Raw genomic sequence first — 15,837 nt, forward strand, 5'->3', positions numbered from 1 at the left:
TTGATCTATTAAATTTGTAGAAGAATATACGAAAAATATTGACAAATTATTAACACAATCATTTCTCTTTTTCAAAAGGGAAAAGTCCACATATCTCCCTCAATTAACTACCACTCAATTGACAATATATCTCTCAAACTTTTAATTGAGGCAATGTCCCCCTCAAACTATAAAAAATTGCCAATGTCCCCCAATGACAAAAGTACCCATGATAAAATTTTAAAAAATAAAACAAAATAATTTTTTTTTTTAAGAAAAAAACTAAAGTTTGGAAATTTACAAATTTTCATTTTTTCTCAAATAATTTTTTCATTTTTTTTTAATTTATTGGAGTATATATATTTGTCTTATTGAAAAAAAAAAAATTAGGGTTATTTTTGTCTTTTTGTTGGCCTTACGGGACATTGTCAATTTTTTAGTAGTTTAGGGGAATATTGTCCTAAATAAAAAAATTTGGAAAAACATTGTAAATTGGGTGGTAGTTTAAGGGGTATGTGAACTTTCTTCATATTTAAACTTAGCATTTCTCAAAGAAAAGAAAAAAAAAATGATAAAATTCATTATTTCAATCATATTTATATGGTGAATTGATGAATTCACCACCGAATTTATGTGGGAGTTTGGGACTCACATGAGTACACAAATTTAATGATTAATCTATGAAATTTGCAAAAAGAAATAATCACTTAAAATGCCTAGAAAAATAAACACTAGCTGCCACATCCGTTTATTAGGGCCTTTGGGCTTCCTGAAAGTTGAAGCCATCATAGTACTCACAATGGGCTCTTCGTATTTAGTTGTTTCTAAAAATTTAACAAAACTCATGAAAACATTCATTAACAAGCTCACTTATCTACTTTATATTTAACTCTAGTCATTTATCCTCCTTACATTCCAAAAGCTAAAAAGTTAAAATTATATAATTTTTTAAGCTTAATTTTTACCCTCTTCTCTCTTAATTGGTTTAAAATGAATAAATTAATAATATTTAACTAAATTAAATAAATGTATAGAGAGTTTGATATTTCACTCATTTAAAAATGAGAAATGATAGAGACACGACTTTTTGACGCAACTTTGACCGAACTTTTCTCTTATGTGTGGTAATCTTTTAAAAAAAAACAAAATAAAAAATCTAAAGCAATAACATCCTATGTGGTCCTTTTTTTATTTGGTACTTTTTTTTAAAAAAAAAAAAATGGTCTTTTTTTTCATAATAATGACCATTTTTATCAAGAAAAATACAAATTGTTTTAAAAAATAATACTAAATAAAAAAATAAAAAAAGACCACATAGAATGTTATTGCTTCAGAATTTTTTTTTTTAATTTTGTAAACAAAAAATGATCACATAAAAAAAAAAAAAAAAAAAAAAAAAGTTGTGCAAAAGTTGTGTCTCTATCATTACTAATGACTCTTTAAATTTAGTAAAGTAAAATTTTCACTTTAAATATAACTTTTATTCAAGAGTCTATTTTAAATGATCTTTAGCTCTAGCTCTTTGGTGATTTCGGATCATGATCCCCTCCCATGATGGAGATTCTCCAATTTTTAATTTTGGCCATCCATTTTTATTCAACGAGAAAAATTGCAATTTGTTTTTTATTTGGCCCTTGGGGATGGGGGTGGCTGAAGCGGTTGGGGGTGGCCGAAGCCACCCCTAGTCCCAACCGGCCACCTTAAATTTTTTTATTTGATTTTAATTTTTAATTATTTATTTTTTTAAAAAAAATTAATTAATATTTTATTATTTAATTTAAGTGAGACACATGGTTTGGGTAAAAATGGATAGCAAGATTAATGGGAGGGGATCATCACAAGTAGGGGTGTAAACGAGCCGAGCTTGAGCGAGCTTCCCTTGTTCAAGCTTGGCTCGTTTAAATTTTACTCGAGCTCGAGCTAATAATAAGTCGAGCCGAGCCAGCTCGCGAGCTGGCTCTTATATTTAATGTTTTTGTTTTAATTTTTTTTTTTTAACTTCAAGTACTCTTAAACGGCTTAAGAAGTTAGTTTGCATATGAGTATTTACTTAGCCTGGCTAGTTGAGTATGGAGCCTAAGTCAATACAGCAAGGCATTTGGTTTCAAAGAGAGAGGATATACATCCTTTTATAGATAAGCAAACTTGGAGATTGATATTTTCTTAACAATGTGGGACAAGTTAACAGGTTGCATTTATACTGCATTGACACAACGCCCCCTATAAAAAAAATATTTTTTTAACGTCTCTCTCTCAATCCCTCTCACCAGTCACAACGGATCTTCCACCTGAACTCTCATTTCCCACTCTCTCACTCTCACTCACCAGACATGTAGTGCTAGTGTTTTAGTCTGTTTGATTCATCAATAGTTTATGCCTTTCGCAATCTCCCTCAATAGTTTCTGCTTGATTCTTCTTCCTTTCGTTTGGATCTGCTCTAATTAAATCGAGGTCTTTTTAATGATTGCTCTCTCTTTCTCTTTCATCACGAAGGGTCTAGAATTTTTCATTCTCTAACACTTAAATATAAATGCAATTTTAAAGTTTTAATAATTATGAGATTTATAATTAATTATCTATTACTTAGTTTATATATATATATATATATATATATATATATATATATATACACACTCGAGCTGTTCACGAGCTTAGCTGAGTCGAGCCGAGCTTGCTTCGTTTAATATTCGAGCCAGGATTTGTGTTCATGAAGTGCTTCATTTAATATTCGAGTCGAGCATGAGCCAAGTTTATGCGAGCCGAGCCCGAACTTACTCGCGAGACGCTTCGCTCACTTAACAGCCCTAATCACAAGTAAACAGCCATTAATTGCGCAGCGGCGCAACCTGTCCTTTTGTCTTCCCAAGGCACCATCCATGTCTCTTTGCTTTTGCCCTCCTCTTTCCTTCTCTTATAATTGTCCTTGGCACGCAGTGTGTGGGGCACGCCGTGCAAATTTTTTTTATTTTTTTTTATTTTTTTGTTTTACCCATTGTGGTTTCACCATTTCTTCAAATTGTCTCCGGTTTCCTCCCTCGCTATTCCTCCAGCTCCCAAGAGGCCCTATACTGGGGAGCGCATCTGAATCATCTTTCCACCTGCAGCACGCCAAGATCATCGATCAGCGAGACCCCATCCCCCAACGCGCGGCGTGGTGAAGGCGGAAGATCACACACTTGTGGGTAATCAGCAAGAGGGGATCTCTTACAATGGGCTTGTGGTAGCTGAACTCCGAGCTATCGACAAGTCGGCCAAGTACTAGTTCACCGCGGGCTCATCGTGGTGTTCTGGGTGGACACGGAACGGTCCAAGACAATCAAATGGCGGTCCGACCAGGTAGATGTGGGTCCGGCGCCAACGCTCTCGGCCGGTAGGTTCGCAAACCATGAGGTTGCAGAGTACAGAACCTGGACTGACCGAGCTACGCACCAGGTACTTGACGGATTCCACGTCAATCATTTCTCACTGGCCCCAATTTTTGTTTTAGCATTTCATCAAACTTGTTCTCTTCATCATGATAAGGCCCGTCACTACCTTGAAAGGAAATTTTATAGCTAACTACTTGGGCCAATTACATGTTCGCGGGGCGTTGTTGAAGCCGATTAAACTATCTTTTGAAATGAATACGCCCAACTTTAATATTGAAAAATGTGCTACAACCTAGCCCAACTACCATACCAGATCATTTACACCAATAATTAGTCCCATTTTACCCAAAATTTTCATAATTTAGAGAATAAATCTTTAAAATTCACTAAGATTAGCGCTTTATTCTTGAAGTTTCATAAATCCTCCTTATTCTTGAATTAAAATTCCTTAACTTCAAAGGGGTAAAATTGGATTTGGGGTGTGACATCATGGGTCTAAGTGCAAATAAGAGTTAGTTTGGAGAGCAAAATATAATTAATTAACCCAACAAACAAACAAAGAAAAAAAGACAGTCCTGCAGGTTTGAGTCGTTTGACCTTTTATAAATGTACAAGCCAAAAGATGCCAAAACATGGGCTGTTTGCACGTTCCACCTTTGATTCCTCTCTCTTCCTCCCTAGCCTGTCTTTTATATAGTTGATAGGTGTTAGGTATTGAAACTTGAAAAGCATTTTCATTTCTGAAGAACTGGGTTATTCTAAACTTTTTGAGAGAGGAAATGGAGCTACAAGATCTGCTCAAAATACCATTCAATCCACTCCTCTTACTTGTTTTTCTCATCCCTTTTCTCTATGTTTTCAAGCGTATTAGAAATGGCAAACCCAATTTACCTCCATCCCCACCAAAGCTGCCAATCATCGGTAACCTACACCAGCTTGGCACACTCCCACACCGCTCTCTTCAAGCCCTTTCTAACAAGTATGGCCCTCTAATGTTCTTGTACTTGGGCAATGCTCCTACCCTTGTGGTGTCATCGGCTGATATGGCCAAAGAAATGATGAAGACAAATGATATCACTTTCTCAAACCGGCCCAAAACCACAGCTGCCAATATCTTACTCTATGGATGCAAAGACGTTGCGTTCTCACCCTATGGTGATTATTGGAGACAAGCAAGGAAAATTAGTGTGCTTGAACTTTTGAGCCTCAAAAGTGTGCAATCGTTCCAGTATGTAAGGGAAGAAGAAGCTGGAGTATTGATCAACAAGATACGTGACTCGTGTCTCAAAGGAGCTTCTATTAATCTAAGTGAGATGTTGATTGCAACCTCCAACAACATAGTCTCTAGATGCATCGTTGGACAGAAGTTTGAAGGAGAAAATGGTAAGAGCAGGTTCGGAGAACTATCAAGAAGAGTAATGGTTCTATTTGTAGCATTTTGTTGTGGAGATTTTTTCCCTTCTTTGGGATGGATTGATGTTCTTACGGGATTAATTCCGAGTCTAAAAGCCACTTTTAGAGAATTAGATGTTTTTTTTGATCAAGTGATTGAAGAACACCAGACAAAGAAAAGTGATGGTGACCATCCTAATAGTCTTGATTTCGTGGATATTCTCCTCCGACTTCAAAAGAATGACATGCTCGACTTTGAGCTCGCCAAAGACAACCTCAAAGCAATTCTAGTGGTCTCTCTCTCTCTCTCTCTCTCTCTCTCTCTAACACACTTACACACAAACTCATGTCTAAAGTTTTGTGTTTCCATAATTTCAGGATATGTTTGTAGGAGGAACTGATACAACCGCAGCAGTTTTGGAATGGTTAATGGCGGAGCTTATAAATAATCCAGGTATCATGAAGAAAGCACAAGAAGAAGTGAGAAGAGTGGTGGGCAAGAAGTCAAAGATAGATGTGAATGATATCAACAAAATGGATTACTTGAAATGTGTCCTTAAAGAAACTGTACGACTACATCCACCACTTCCTCTTTTGGTACCTCGAGAGACAATAACAAGTGTGAAAATTGGAGGCTATGATATTCCCCCCAAAACAAGAGTATATACCAATACATGGGCAATCCAAAGGGACCCTAAAGTATGGGAGAGGCCAGAAGAGTTCCTACCGGAGAGATTTGAAGGCAACCCAGTTGATTTTAAAGGCCAAGACTTTGAATTCATCCCATTTGGAGGTGGGAGAAGAGGATGCCCAGGAATAACATTTGGTGTTGCTTCAGTTGAATATGTTGTCGCCAACCTCTTGTGTTGGTTTGATTGGAAGTACTTGCCGAGTGGTAATGTGGAGGGGGAGGACTTGGACATGACTGAAATTAGCGCTCTCACTGCGTCTAAGAAAATTCCTCTTCATCTTGTTCCAATACTTCACTCTCCTTGATCTATGCATCAAGAGATTCATGGTTGTGCTCATAATGTAGTTTTTCTTCATTCTGCTTAAGAATTTTCTGTTTTTCCTTAATGAAATTAGTGCAAGGGGATTTCACTTTCGATTACAATAAAAGAAGCTTCAATGATATCAGAAACTTTCATGCTATTTGCACTCAAATTTTGTACACAGCAATTTACATACACTGATTACATCCACCCTGAATTTTCACAACAAAGAAGAGACCGTTGATGATTGTACAAATTATATTCACACGTCAGTCATTCTGCAAAAAGAATTGCTTGTGGAATTTTCAGCTTTCATTCTTTTTCTCCATGGCATGAAAGCTAAAGTATGGGAATTAAAAGTTATACTCATTATACAGAATAATTTTGATATGATCTTGGTACAAATCAGGGTCTTTTTGCCTACCATTGAGAGGTTGACACATCATCATGGAACAAAAGAATATATGTTAGCAAAATACAGGATCTAACCTCTATTTTACTCTTTAAAAAAAAAAAAAAAATTCGCAACACAATCACTGCCCACCGCCAGTCATGCTAGATGTCGTCGCCGCCCAGACTCAGATCTCTGTCCATCTCTCTCACCGTATGGATTTAAAAAGAAAAGATAATAAAAAAAATTAAAAAATAAAAATAAAAATAGTAAATCTATACGTATTGTTCACCGAAATAAATATTGTTTACTCACGCTGGGTGCAGAATGAATGGGCATGATCTCGTACCTTAAATTGGACTTTTAAAATTAATCAATTTTAGTCCTGTTTTGGCACAACATGACAGCTATCAAGAAGCAATGGGGGCAACAAGTTTATCCCACGTGAGCAATTGCCAAAATGATAAGAGTTTTGAAGAAATAAAGAATTTATTTTTCGCATGCTAAAAAAACATGACAATTTTACTAGAAAAAAAAAAAAAAAAAAAATCATAAAGCTGGTGGACTGTACCAAAATATAATAATCTTAAAGATTCTTTATGCCGGAGGAATTTGCATAATTAATTAAGATTAGATACGACATTTGCAAATGAGACAGGAGATGAAATGTACATATCTTCAAAGATTATTAATTATAAACTGAGCCATTGCCAAAGTCAAACTTTTTTTTTTAGTCTATAAAATTGTTAGGTCATATTTTGTTGATATAATTTTTTTTAAAATATTTGAATATTATTAAAAAAGCATTTAATTTTCACAAGCTCAAAAGATATATAAATTTAGTTAAAAGAAACTTAAACAACCCAATTTGAAGAAAAATTATGTCTTTAATTACCAAAATATAATAGTCTTAGAGATTCATTATATTATATGCATTGCAACTCATTGATCTTACCAAAATATAATAATCTTAAAGATTCATTAATTATATTCTATATATTCAGCTCGTGGAATTTGCAGAATTTAATAATAGATACGACAATTGCATGTAGATTTGATACATCTTCAAAGATTAATTAAAGAAGATACTATATGGTATTAAATATTACAATTATTATCATCATAGGTCAGCAAAGTTTGACTTGCATTGCACTAGATGTGCTTTTCATGAGCGTTATCCTAGTCATTGTCATATAATTTATTAACAAATATATCTAATTTCCTAGCCTCTTTGGAAATGGTCCATGAACAATTATTGGTACCAGAAGCACAGGTGTTTTCTCGAGACCAATCAAATTATAGCATAATCTTAACCCATCAAATAACACAGTAACAAACAACCAATGAGTAGGAATTAATAAGCATAAAGTCTTGTCTCTTTTAGCATCGTATTTTTCTTGCAGACTCGAATACATGTTCTTCCTTTCAATAAAGGTCTATTTGGTTTTGCGATTTAAAAATGTAATATTTAAAAATATGATTTTTAAAAACACAACTAAGTGTTTGGCAAAATTGTAGTTTGGCCTTTAAAATCGCAATTTAACCTTTATAATTGTGCATTTTCAAAAAAGTATATAATTACTCGCGATTTGAAAATGTAGATTTTTTACATTTTTAACTCACAATTTTTTAAAAACGCAATTCTAAACAATTCATTTTTTGCGATTTAATTTTAAATTACACCTTTTATTTATAAAATCATAATGCCAAATGCACCGACATATGTTTAGAAAAACTTATCACTTGGATTGATTTATTAGTGGTAAGAATTGAGAAACGTGACAATAAATTGATTTTATAAGTGTTTCTTTTTTTAACACTTAAACAGAAATCGAAGTGACCCTCAACGCCTCAAGTTTATTAATACGTTTAGCCTCTCAAAACTTATACTTATTTAGCATTTTTACTTTCAAACTTTAAAAAATTACGCTTGATGCCCTCCAACTACCACTTTGTTAGTTTGTTATCGTTAACACCTTGGTCAACATTTTTTTGTCAAATTAGACTGAAATTGAGTCACATGACTTTTTTGGATAAAAACTGTCCAAAATGCTTTTTGCTGAAGTTTGGAGAAAATACACGTAGCCCCAAACTTATGTTTATTTAACACTTATATCTCTTTGGCAATTATATCTCCAAATATGTGCATGTATGATGACGATTTAATCAGTATTTTGTAAAAACACTTTGAATATTCTCCTTGAGAACCATTAAATTAGTCCATGTGGTTTGCCAATTTGACAAATAGCTCCCTATGGATTAAAAAGAGACAAATCAATCCTTATAATACCCCTACGTGACAAATAACTTCTTGTGTAAAAATTTTGGCTATTTTTTCGACAAGATCATTATGAAATTACAAATTTACTTTGAAAAAATTACAAAAATAAAAAGGAAATAAAATAAAGAGAAAAAAAAATGATAATAACAAGGGGTTGGCCTTGGGTGGGCGAACCACTCCAAGGCTCTTAGGGTTGGTTCATGTAAAGGCCCTTTGAATCTTTACAAAAGGAAATATACTAGTTACATTTGCGCTATCACCCTAAAAGTATTAGTCAATTAAATTTTTCTTAAAATTATTTATAAAACTTAGTTTTACCTAATAACTAAGCAATGTATGACTCAGCATTCATGACTATCTTTATAAATTATTAACTTTTTATGTCATATTTTCAATATGGACCAGATGTTACATTTAATGACTTATGATACATGGATCTACTATTATATCATTTATATTGTGTGTTGGATGAGAATGGTAGAGAAGGAGGTCTCCTCTCCTCCATGAGACTTTGGGAATGTATTGTGAAAGATGGGTTTTTGTATTAGATTCACCTTCTCAAAAATGTTTTTCCAATTTTGTTTTCTGTATTTTCAAAAACTTTTTTTTTTTTTTTTTTTTTTTTTAGTATTCTCAATTATTGATTTTTGTATTGCACCCGGTACTGCAAAAAACCTAGTCAAATCCTCTGCATATGAATCTCAAATCCTCTGCATATGAATCTGCACATTCTTTAAGACATAAAGCTTTGATGCAGGGGCACGCCATCCATGCAGCCTTAGTTGTCACCAGTAAGTTTGCCATTTGATTATTTCATTACCTTCTTGGAAACTACACACATCTCTTCTTTAAATTTCATATTTAGGATACCAGCAGATCCTAAAATCGAGCAGCCAGCTAATATTTATATTTCTAGCTTGTTATATAGTATTTCTAGGATTGCATTGAGCTATTCGTGCATCTTTTTTTATAGTGAATACTGCATAAACTATTCAGATTAATTCACATGCCATATGCAGCCCAACATGGACTTGAATTTGCTAAAAAAAAAATTGTTCTTCTTTAGGCTGAAACCTGGGTAAGTTTTTGGTATGGTCTAGACTATTAATGCACAAGATTTTGGTGGGAAAAAAAGAGCTAAAGAACAAATGGATTCAATGATCTTGTTGCAAAAATGGTGACAATGCTTTAGAATGCATCATCTTTCCAAACGGTTATGGTTATAAGTCTGAAGGTGGAGTAATGAAGGTGACTAAGGGTGCAATGGGAGTGATGAAGGGGCAAAAATATTCAAAGAATATCTATAAACTGTTGGAAAGTACAGTTGTAGGTATAATCACCTCTGTAGAGTCTGAATCTAATTGTGCTGTTTTGTGGCATATGCGGTTGGGTCATATAGGTGAGTGGGGCATGTTGGAGCTTCATAAGAGAAATCTGTTGAAGGGTGTCAAAACGTGCAAACTTGATTTCTGTAAGTTGTGTTATGAGGAAACAGAATCGGGTATCATTCAAGACAGCCACACACAAGACAGAGGGAATTTTGGACTATTTTCATTATGATGTTTAGGGACCTGTAAGGACAGCGTCACGGGGAGGACTTATGTACTTCGTAATCTTTATTAATGATCTTTCTAGAAAAGTTTTAGTATACTTCATGCGGCATAAATCAGAAATGTTTGTCAAGTTTAAGTTGTGGAAAGCTGAAGTAGAGAACCAAACTGGAAAGAAGGTTAAGTGCCTTACAACATATAATGGCACTGAGTACACAAATGACATGTTCAGAGATTTCTGTGAGCAGCATGGTATAAAAAGACATTTCACAGTACGCAAGACACCACAACAAAATGGTGTGACGGAAAGGATGAATAGGTCTATTGCAAAGAAAGCATAATATTTCAAGCTGAATGCTGGACTTACAAAGATTTTCTGGACAGATGAAGTGAGTATGGCATGCAACTTGATCAACAGGTCACTGAGGACAACACTAGATGGGAAAGTTGCAGAGGAGGTATGGACAGGTAATGAGGTAGATTACTCTGGATGGCGAATATTTGGTTGTCCAGCCTATGTGCACATACCTAGTGAAGAAAGATCGAAGCTTGATCCAAAGTCTAGACAGTGTTTCTTTCTCGGGTACGGGAAAAAGGGTCAAGGGTTACAAGTTTTGGGATCCAAAGGTAAACAAGGCGGTGATCAGTAGACGTGGTATTTGATGAAAATTTCATGTTGAAGAGTACTCAGGATGAAAAGCAATAGGGGCCAGAAAGCAGTAGCAGTGATAAGCAGGTGGTGCAGGTAGAGTTAGAGACTCATGTGCAAGAGAACACTTCTTAGGGGACAGAGACCTCTACTTCAAGAGTTGAGCAGCATCACAGTATAGCCACAGACAAACCTAGACGCACTATCAAACCACCAGTCATGTATGGTTATGAAGACATGGCTTCCTATGCTCTTGTTATCAGCAGCGGAGATCCTACTACTTTTCAAGAGGCTGTCAATAGCCAAGAGAAGAGCAGATAGGTGGGTGCTATGGCATAGGAAATTGAGTCCCTGCATAAGAACCAGACATGGGATTTGGTGGAGCTTCCAGAGATGAAGAGGACGATAGGGTGTAAATGGGTGTTCAAAAAAAAAAAAAATGGGAGAAAAATTCAAGGCTCACATAGTAGCAAAGGGTTATGCATAGCAGAAAGGGGTTGATTACGAGGAAATATTTTTTCCAGTGGTCAGACATACTTCCATCAAAGCGGTATTGGCGTTGGTAGCTCATTATGACATGGAATTGGAGCAGATGGATATGAAGACAGCTTTTCTCCATGGTGATTTGGAGGAGCAGATTTACATGGAACAGCCAGATGGGTTCAGTCAACCTGAACAAGAGCACTTGGTCTGTAAATTGAAGTCACTTTATGGGCTGGAGTAGTCTCCAAGGTAATGGTATAAGCGGTTTGACTCCTACATGACCAGAATTGGTTACATGAGATGTGAGTATGACTATTGTCTCTATGTGAGGAGCCTTGATGATGACTCATTTGTTTTTCTGTTACTGTACGTGGATGATATGCTTATTGCGGCTAAGAGTATAGTGGAGGTCAACAAACTAAAGGTTTTGTTGAGTAGAGAATTTGACATTAAAGATTTGAGCGCAGCCAAGAAAATTCTTGGGATGGAGATTCGCAGGGACAGGGATGCCAAGAGATTGTGGCTATCTCAGGCCGACTATGTGAAGAAGGTGTTTGAGAGGTTTAGCATCGAGAATGCGAAACCGATGAGTACACCTTTGGTGGATCATTTCCGTTTGTCTACCTCATAGTGTCCAAAGACAGTTGAAGAAACTGAAGATATGTCTAAAGTCCCATATGCCAGTGCAGTGGGGTGTCTAATGTATGCTATTGTATGTACCAGGCCAGATTTGGCTCATGCAATGAGTGTGGTGAACAAGTACATGGCAAATTCGTGGAGACAGCATTAGGATGCAGTTAAATGGATTTTCAAATACTTGAAAGGTACTACAGACTACGACATCACTTTTGTCAGACAGAGGAGTGATTTGTCAGCTGTGGGATATATGGATGCAGATTATGCAGGGGACTTGGATGCCAGGAGATCAATCACGGGCTATGTGTTCACTCTTGCAGGAGGACCCATATGTTGGAAGTCTATGATCTAGTCCACGGTTGCGATGTCCATGACTGAGGCAGAGTACATGGCGGCGGCTGAAGCTGCAAAGGAAGCTTTGTGGCTCACAGGGTTAGTCAAGGAGCTAGGTATTCAGCAAGGTGGAGCTTCATTGCATTGTGACAGCCAGAGTGCCATTTATTTGGCAAAGAACCAGGTGTATCATGCGAGAACTAAGCACATTGATGTGAGGTTTCACGAGATCATGAAATTTGTTTCTACAAGTAAATTGTTCCTTGAGAAGATCCACACTTCTAAGAATGCAGTAGACATGTTGACGAAGCCTGTTACTGCAGATAAGTTCAAGCATTGCTTGGACTTGACAAATGTCTCCAGGTGCTAGAGAGGAGAAGAGAGAGGCAGTGGCATCCCCAAACCTATAAGTTCTAGGCGAATCCAAATGATTATCTTCGAAGAGGTAAATACTCGCCAAGGTGGAGATTGTTGGAATTGTGGCTCATATTAATACTAGTAGAAGGCCAAGTAGACTGGAGCGGAGTGAACGTTGCGTTAGCGACATTCACGGAGCGGGAGTAGGGTTTAGGGTTTTTTTATATATATGTATGATGTAACCCTGAACCATTAAAAGTAAAATTATAGCTACCTCTCTGTGGACGTAGGCAAATTGTCAAACCACGTAAATCTGTGTGTCGACTCTCTCTCTCTTAATCTCTCTCTTTTCGATTCTATATTGTTCATCAATTATTGTGCAAGGTAACAACACAGGGGCACGCCATTTCTTCAACCTTAATTAGTTGTGATCACCAGCAAGTCTACCATTTGATTATTTCATTATCTTCTTGGAAACTACACATCTCTTCTTTAAATTTCATATTTAGGATACCGGCAGATCCTAAAATCGAGCAGCCAGCTAATATAATAATATAATAATATTTACATAAACTATTCAGATTAATTCACATGCCATATGCAGCCCATCATGGACTTGAAATTTGCTAAAAAAAATTTGTTCTTCTTTAGGCTGAAACCTGGGCAAGTTTTTGGTATGGTCTAGATTCTTAATGCACAAGATTTTGGTGAGAAAAGAAGTGCTAAAGAAGGAATGGATCCAATGATCTTGTTGCACAAATGGTGGCAAGAGCTGCATATAAGCAGTGTGTTAAATCTCCTCCTGTTCTCTCTGCTTCTCCTCTTGTCCTTACTGTATCTCCTTAAGCTCACTAGAGGTACTGGCAAGCTCAACTTACCTCCTTCTCCTCCAAAACTACCAATATTTGGCAACCTTCACCAGCTAGGTAGACTCCTCCACCGATCTCTCCATGCTGTCTCTGAGAAGTATGGCCCTATAGTGCTCTTACACTTGGGCAATACCCCATTACTAGTAGTTTCATCCTCTGAGATTGCTAGAGAGATCACGAACAGCCATGACACAATTTTCTTATGTAGGCCCCAAATAAGGGCAGCAAATATCCTCTTCCATGGATGCAGTGACATAGCATTTTGTCCCTATGGTGAGTATTGGAGACAAGTGAAGAAAATTTGTGTTATGGAAATTTTAAGCCAAAAAAGGGTGAAAGAATTTCAATTTGTGAGGGAAGAAGAAGCTGCAGAAATGGTTGAGAAGATTCGACGTTCATCTTTGAATGGAACAGCAATTGATGTAAGTGAGATGTTTGCTACTATCTCAAACAACATAATTTGCAGATCCTCTCTGGGTCTCAAGTATGAAGGAGAGGAAGGCAGCAGCATGAGTTTTGGACAATTACCAAAGAAAGTAATGCAACTTTTGGGAGCATTTTGCTTTGAAGATCTCTTTCCACATTTGGGATGGATGGATGTTCTGACTGGATTTTCTGCAAAGTTGAGAACAACTTCTAAAGCAGTAAATGCAGTTCTTGATCAAATAATTGATGAACATATAAAGAGGGGTGATAGTGACCAATCTGATAAGAAAGACTTTGTGGATATTCTTCTGTCTCTTCAGAGGAGTGGCATGCTTGACATCAACCTCACTAAAGAAAACATCAAAGCTCTCCTACTGGTCTCTCTCTCTCTCTCTCTCTCTCTTACAAACACATGACTAAAACTAAATCTTTGTCTTTCCTTCTTACAGGACATGTTTGTGGGAGGAACTGATACCACTTCAACAACCATGGAATGGGCAATGGCAGAGCTTGTGAAAAATCCTAGTATCATGAAGAAAGCTCAAGAAGAAGTAAGAAGAGTAGTAGGAGAAAAATCAAAGGTAGATGAAGCTGATATAGATCAAATGGACTACTTAAAGTGCATAGTCAAAGAGACTCTGAGATTACATGCTCCTGTTATGGTTACTCGAGGATCATCTGCAATTGCTAAGCTGGTAGGCTATGACATTCCTCCCAAAACCATAATCTTGATTAATGCATGGGCAATTCAAAGGGATCCCAAATTATGGGACAGGGCAGATGAGTTTCTTCCGGAGAGATTTGTAAACAACCCAATTGATTTCAAAGGCCACCATGACCAATTCATTCCATTTGGTATGGGGCGTAGGGGTTGCCCTGGGACATCTTTTGCAATCACAGAAGCAGAATATGTGTTGGCCAACCTCTTGTACTGGTTTGACTGGGAGTTGCCTGATGGTGCAAATAGGGAGGACTTGGACATGAGTGAGGTTTATAGGGTAGTCATTTGTAAGAAAGTACCTCTTCTCCTTATACCACTACTGCATTCTCCTTGATAAGCAATCCATGTTCAAAATGTTTTCTATATCTTCATGTATCAATTGCAATAAAACTGTTTCCCTTTGTTGTTAATCTCTGATGTCATTTTCCATGCTCAATACTCTTGCAAAGATGAAATGGATCATCCAAAAGAATTATTTCACAAGGAATGCCATGTGTTGTTACTTTTGAGCACAATCCGACCAAAATAGAATCAAGCAATTGTGTGATATTTGCCAAAATATCAAAGATGTTGCACAATCATCAAGCCATCGAGTCGCCGAGAGCCTTTTGAATCGCTACTACATTCGCGTTGGGTGAATGATAAATAACCACTTATCTAAAAAAACTTAGCATAAATCACGGAATAATAGTATTTGTTAACCGCATCTACATCCATATTTGCTTGTGCGAATAGCAAATAAATGAGAATTACGAATGTAAAATATAGATAGCAGATGAATAAAAATAACAGATGTAGACGGTTAATATCTACCAACATTTACTCCGGCGGGCTATGATGGCATTAACACCATGGATAAATACAAGCCATACATATTCCCAAACAAAATAAACACCACCAACGTGAGGAGTTGCTTTTCTTTTCGTTTTCAATTGGCATCATCATGAGCCCTTTGGGATTGGGGCGGCATTCGATGATTCATCACGGTGGCAATTTCGTGTCCAAGTTGAAATCGTGCTCACTCCAACCCCTTTTTGAGAAAGTATTTTATTTTTTAACAAAAAAAACAAAAGCAAAAGTATTAGCACTTTTTCAACTTAAAAACTAAAAAAAACCCACTAAAAAGTTTTATCAAAGATCCCGCTATCATTGAAGATCTTCCCATTTGTTTATTTTGACCAGCAACATTATTTTATTTTATTTTTTTTGGGAAAAAATAAAATATCTTATGCTTATACATATGAAAGACGTTATTGAAGATAGGAAGGTTGATTTGGTTACCTCAACTTCAAAGTGTCTTTTTTCAAATGGGAATGTCGTCATGTTAGTCGAAAGCTTAATTAACAAGGCTGCTCATGGCTTGGCCCAAGATATTTGTAAACAGTTTATTGAGAAGACTTGGGATGATTC

General features: G+C 36.3%; 2 protein-coding genes across 2 annotated transcripts; both read left to right on the plus strand.

The window, feature by feature from the left end:
• Window positions 1-3,418: 3,418 nt before the first annotated feature.
• LOC132175279 (phenylacetaldehyde oxime monooxygenase CYP71AN24) lies at window positions 3,419-5,891 on the plus strand. Its single transcript, XM_059587165.2, has 2 exons — window positions 3,419-5,032; window positions 5,118-5,891. The coding sequence occupies exons 1-2, from the start codon at window positions 4,127-4,129 to the stop codon at window positions 5,733-5,735; spliced, it is 1,524 nt and encodes a 507-aa protein (XP_059443148.2). The 5' UTR covers window positions 3,419-4,126; the 3' UTR covers window positions 5,736-5,891.
• A 7,253-nt stretch (window positions 5,892-13,144) lies between these two features.
• On the plus strand, window positions 13,145-14,761 carry LOC132175516 (cytochrome P450 71A1-like). Its single transcript, XM_059587488.2, has 2 exons — window positions 13,145-14,083; window positions 14,156-14,761. The coding sequence occupies exons 1-2, from the start codon at window positions 13,145-13,147 to the stop codon at window positions 14,759-14,761; spliced, it is 1,545 nt and encodes a 514-aa protein (XP_059443471.2).
• The last annotated feature ends 1,076 nt before the right edge of the window (window positions 14,762-15,837 follow it).

This window comes from Corylus avellana, chromosome 3 (genome assembly GCF_965113065.1).
Source record: "Corylus avellana chromosome 3, dhCorAvel1.hap1.2, whole genome shotgun sequence".
NCBI lineage: Eukaryota > Viridiplantae > Streptophyta > Magnoliopsida > Fagales > Betulaceae > Corylus > Corylus avellana.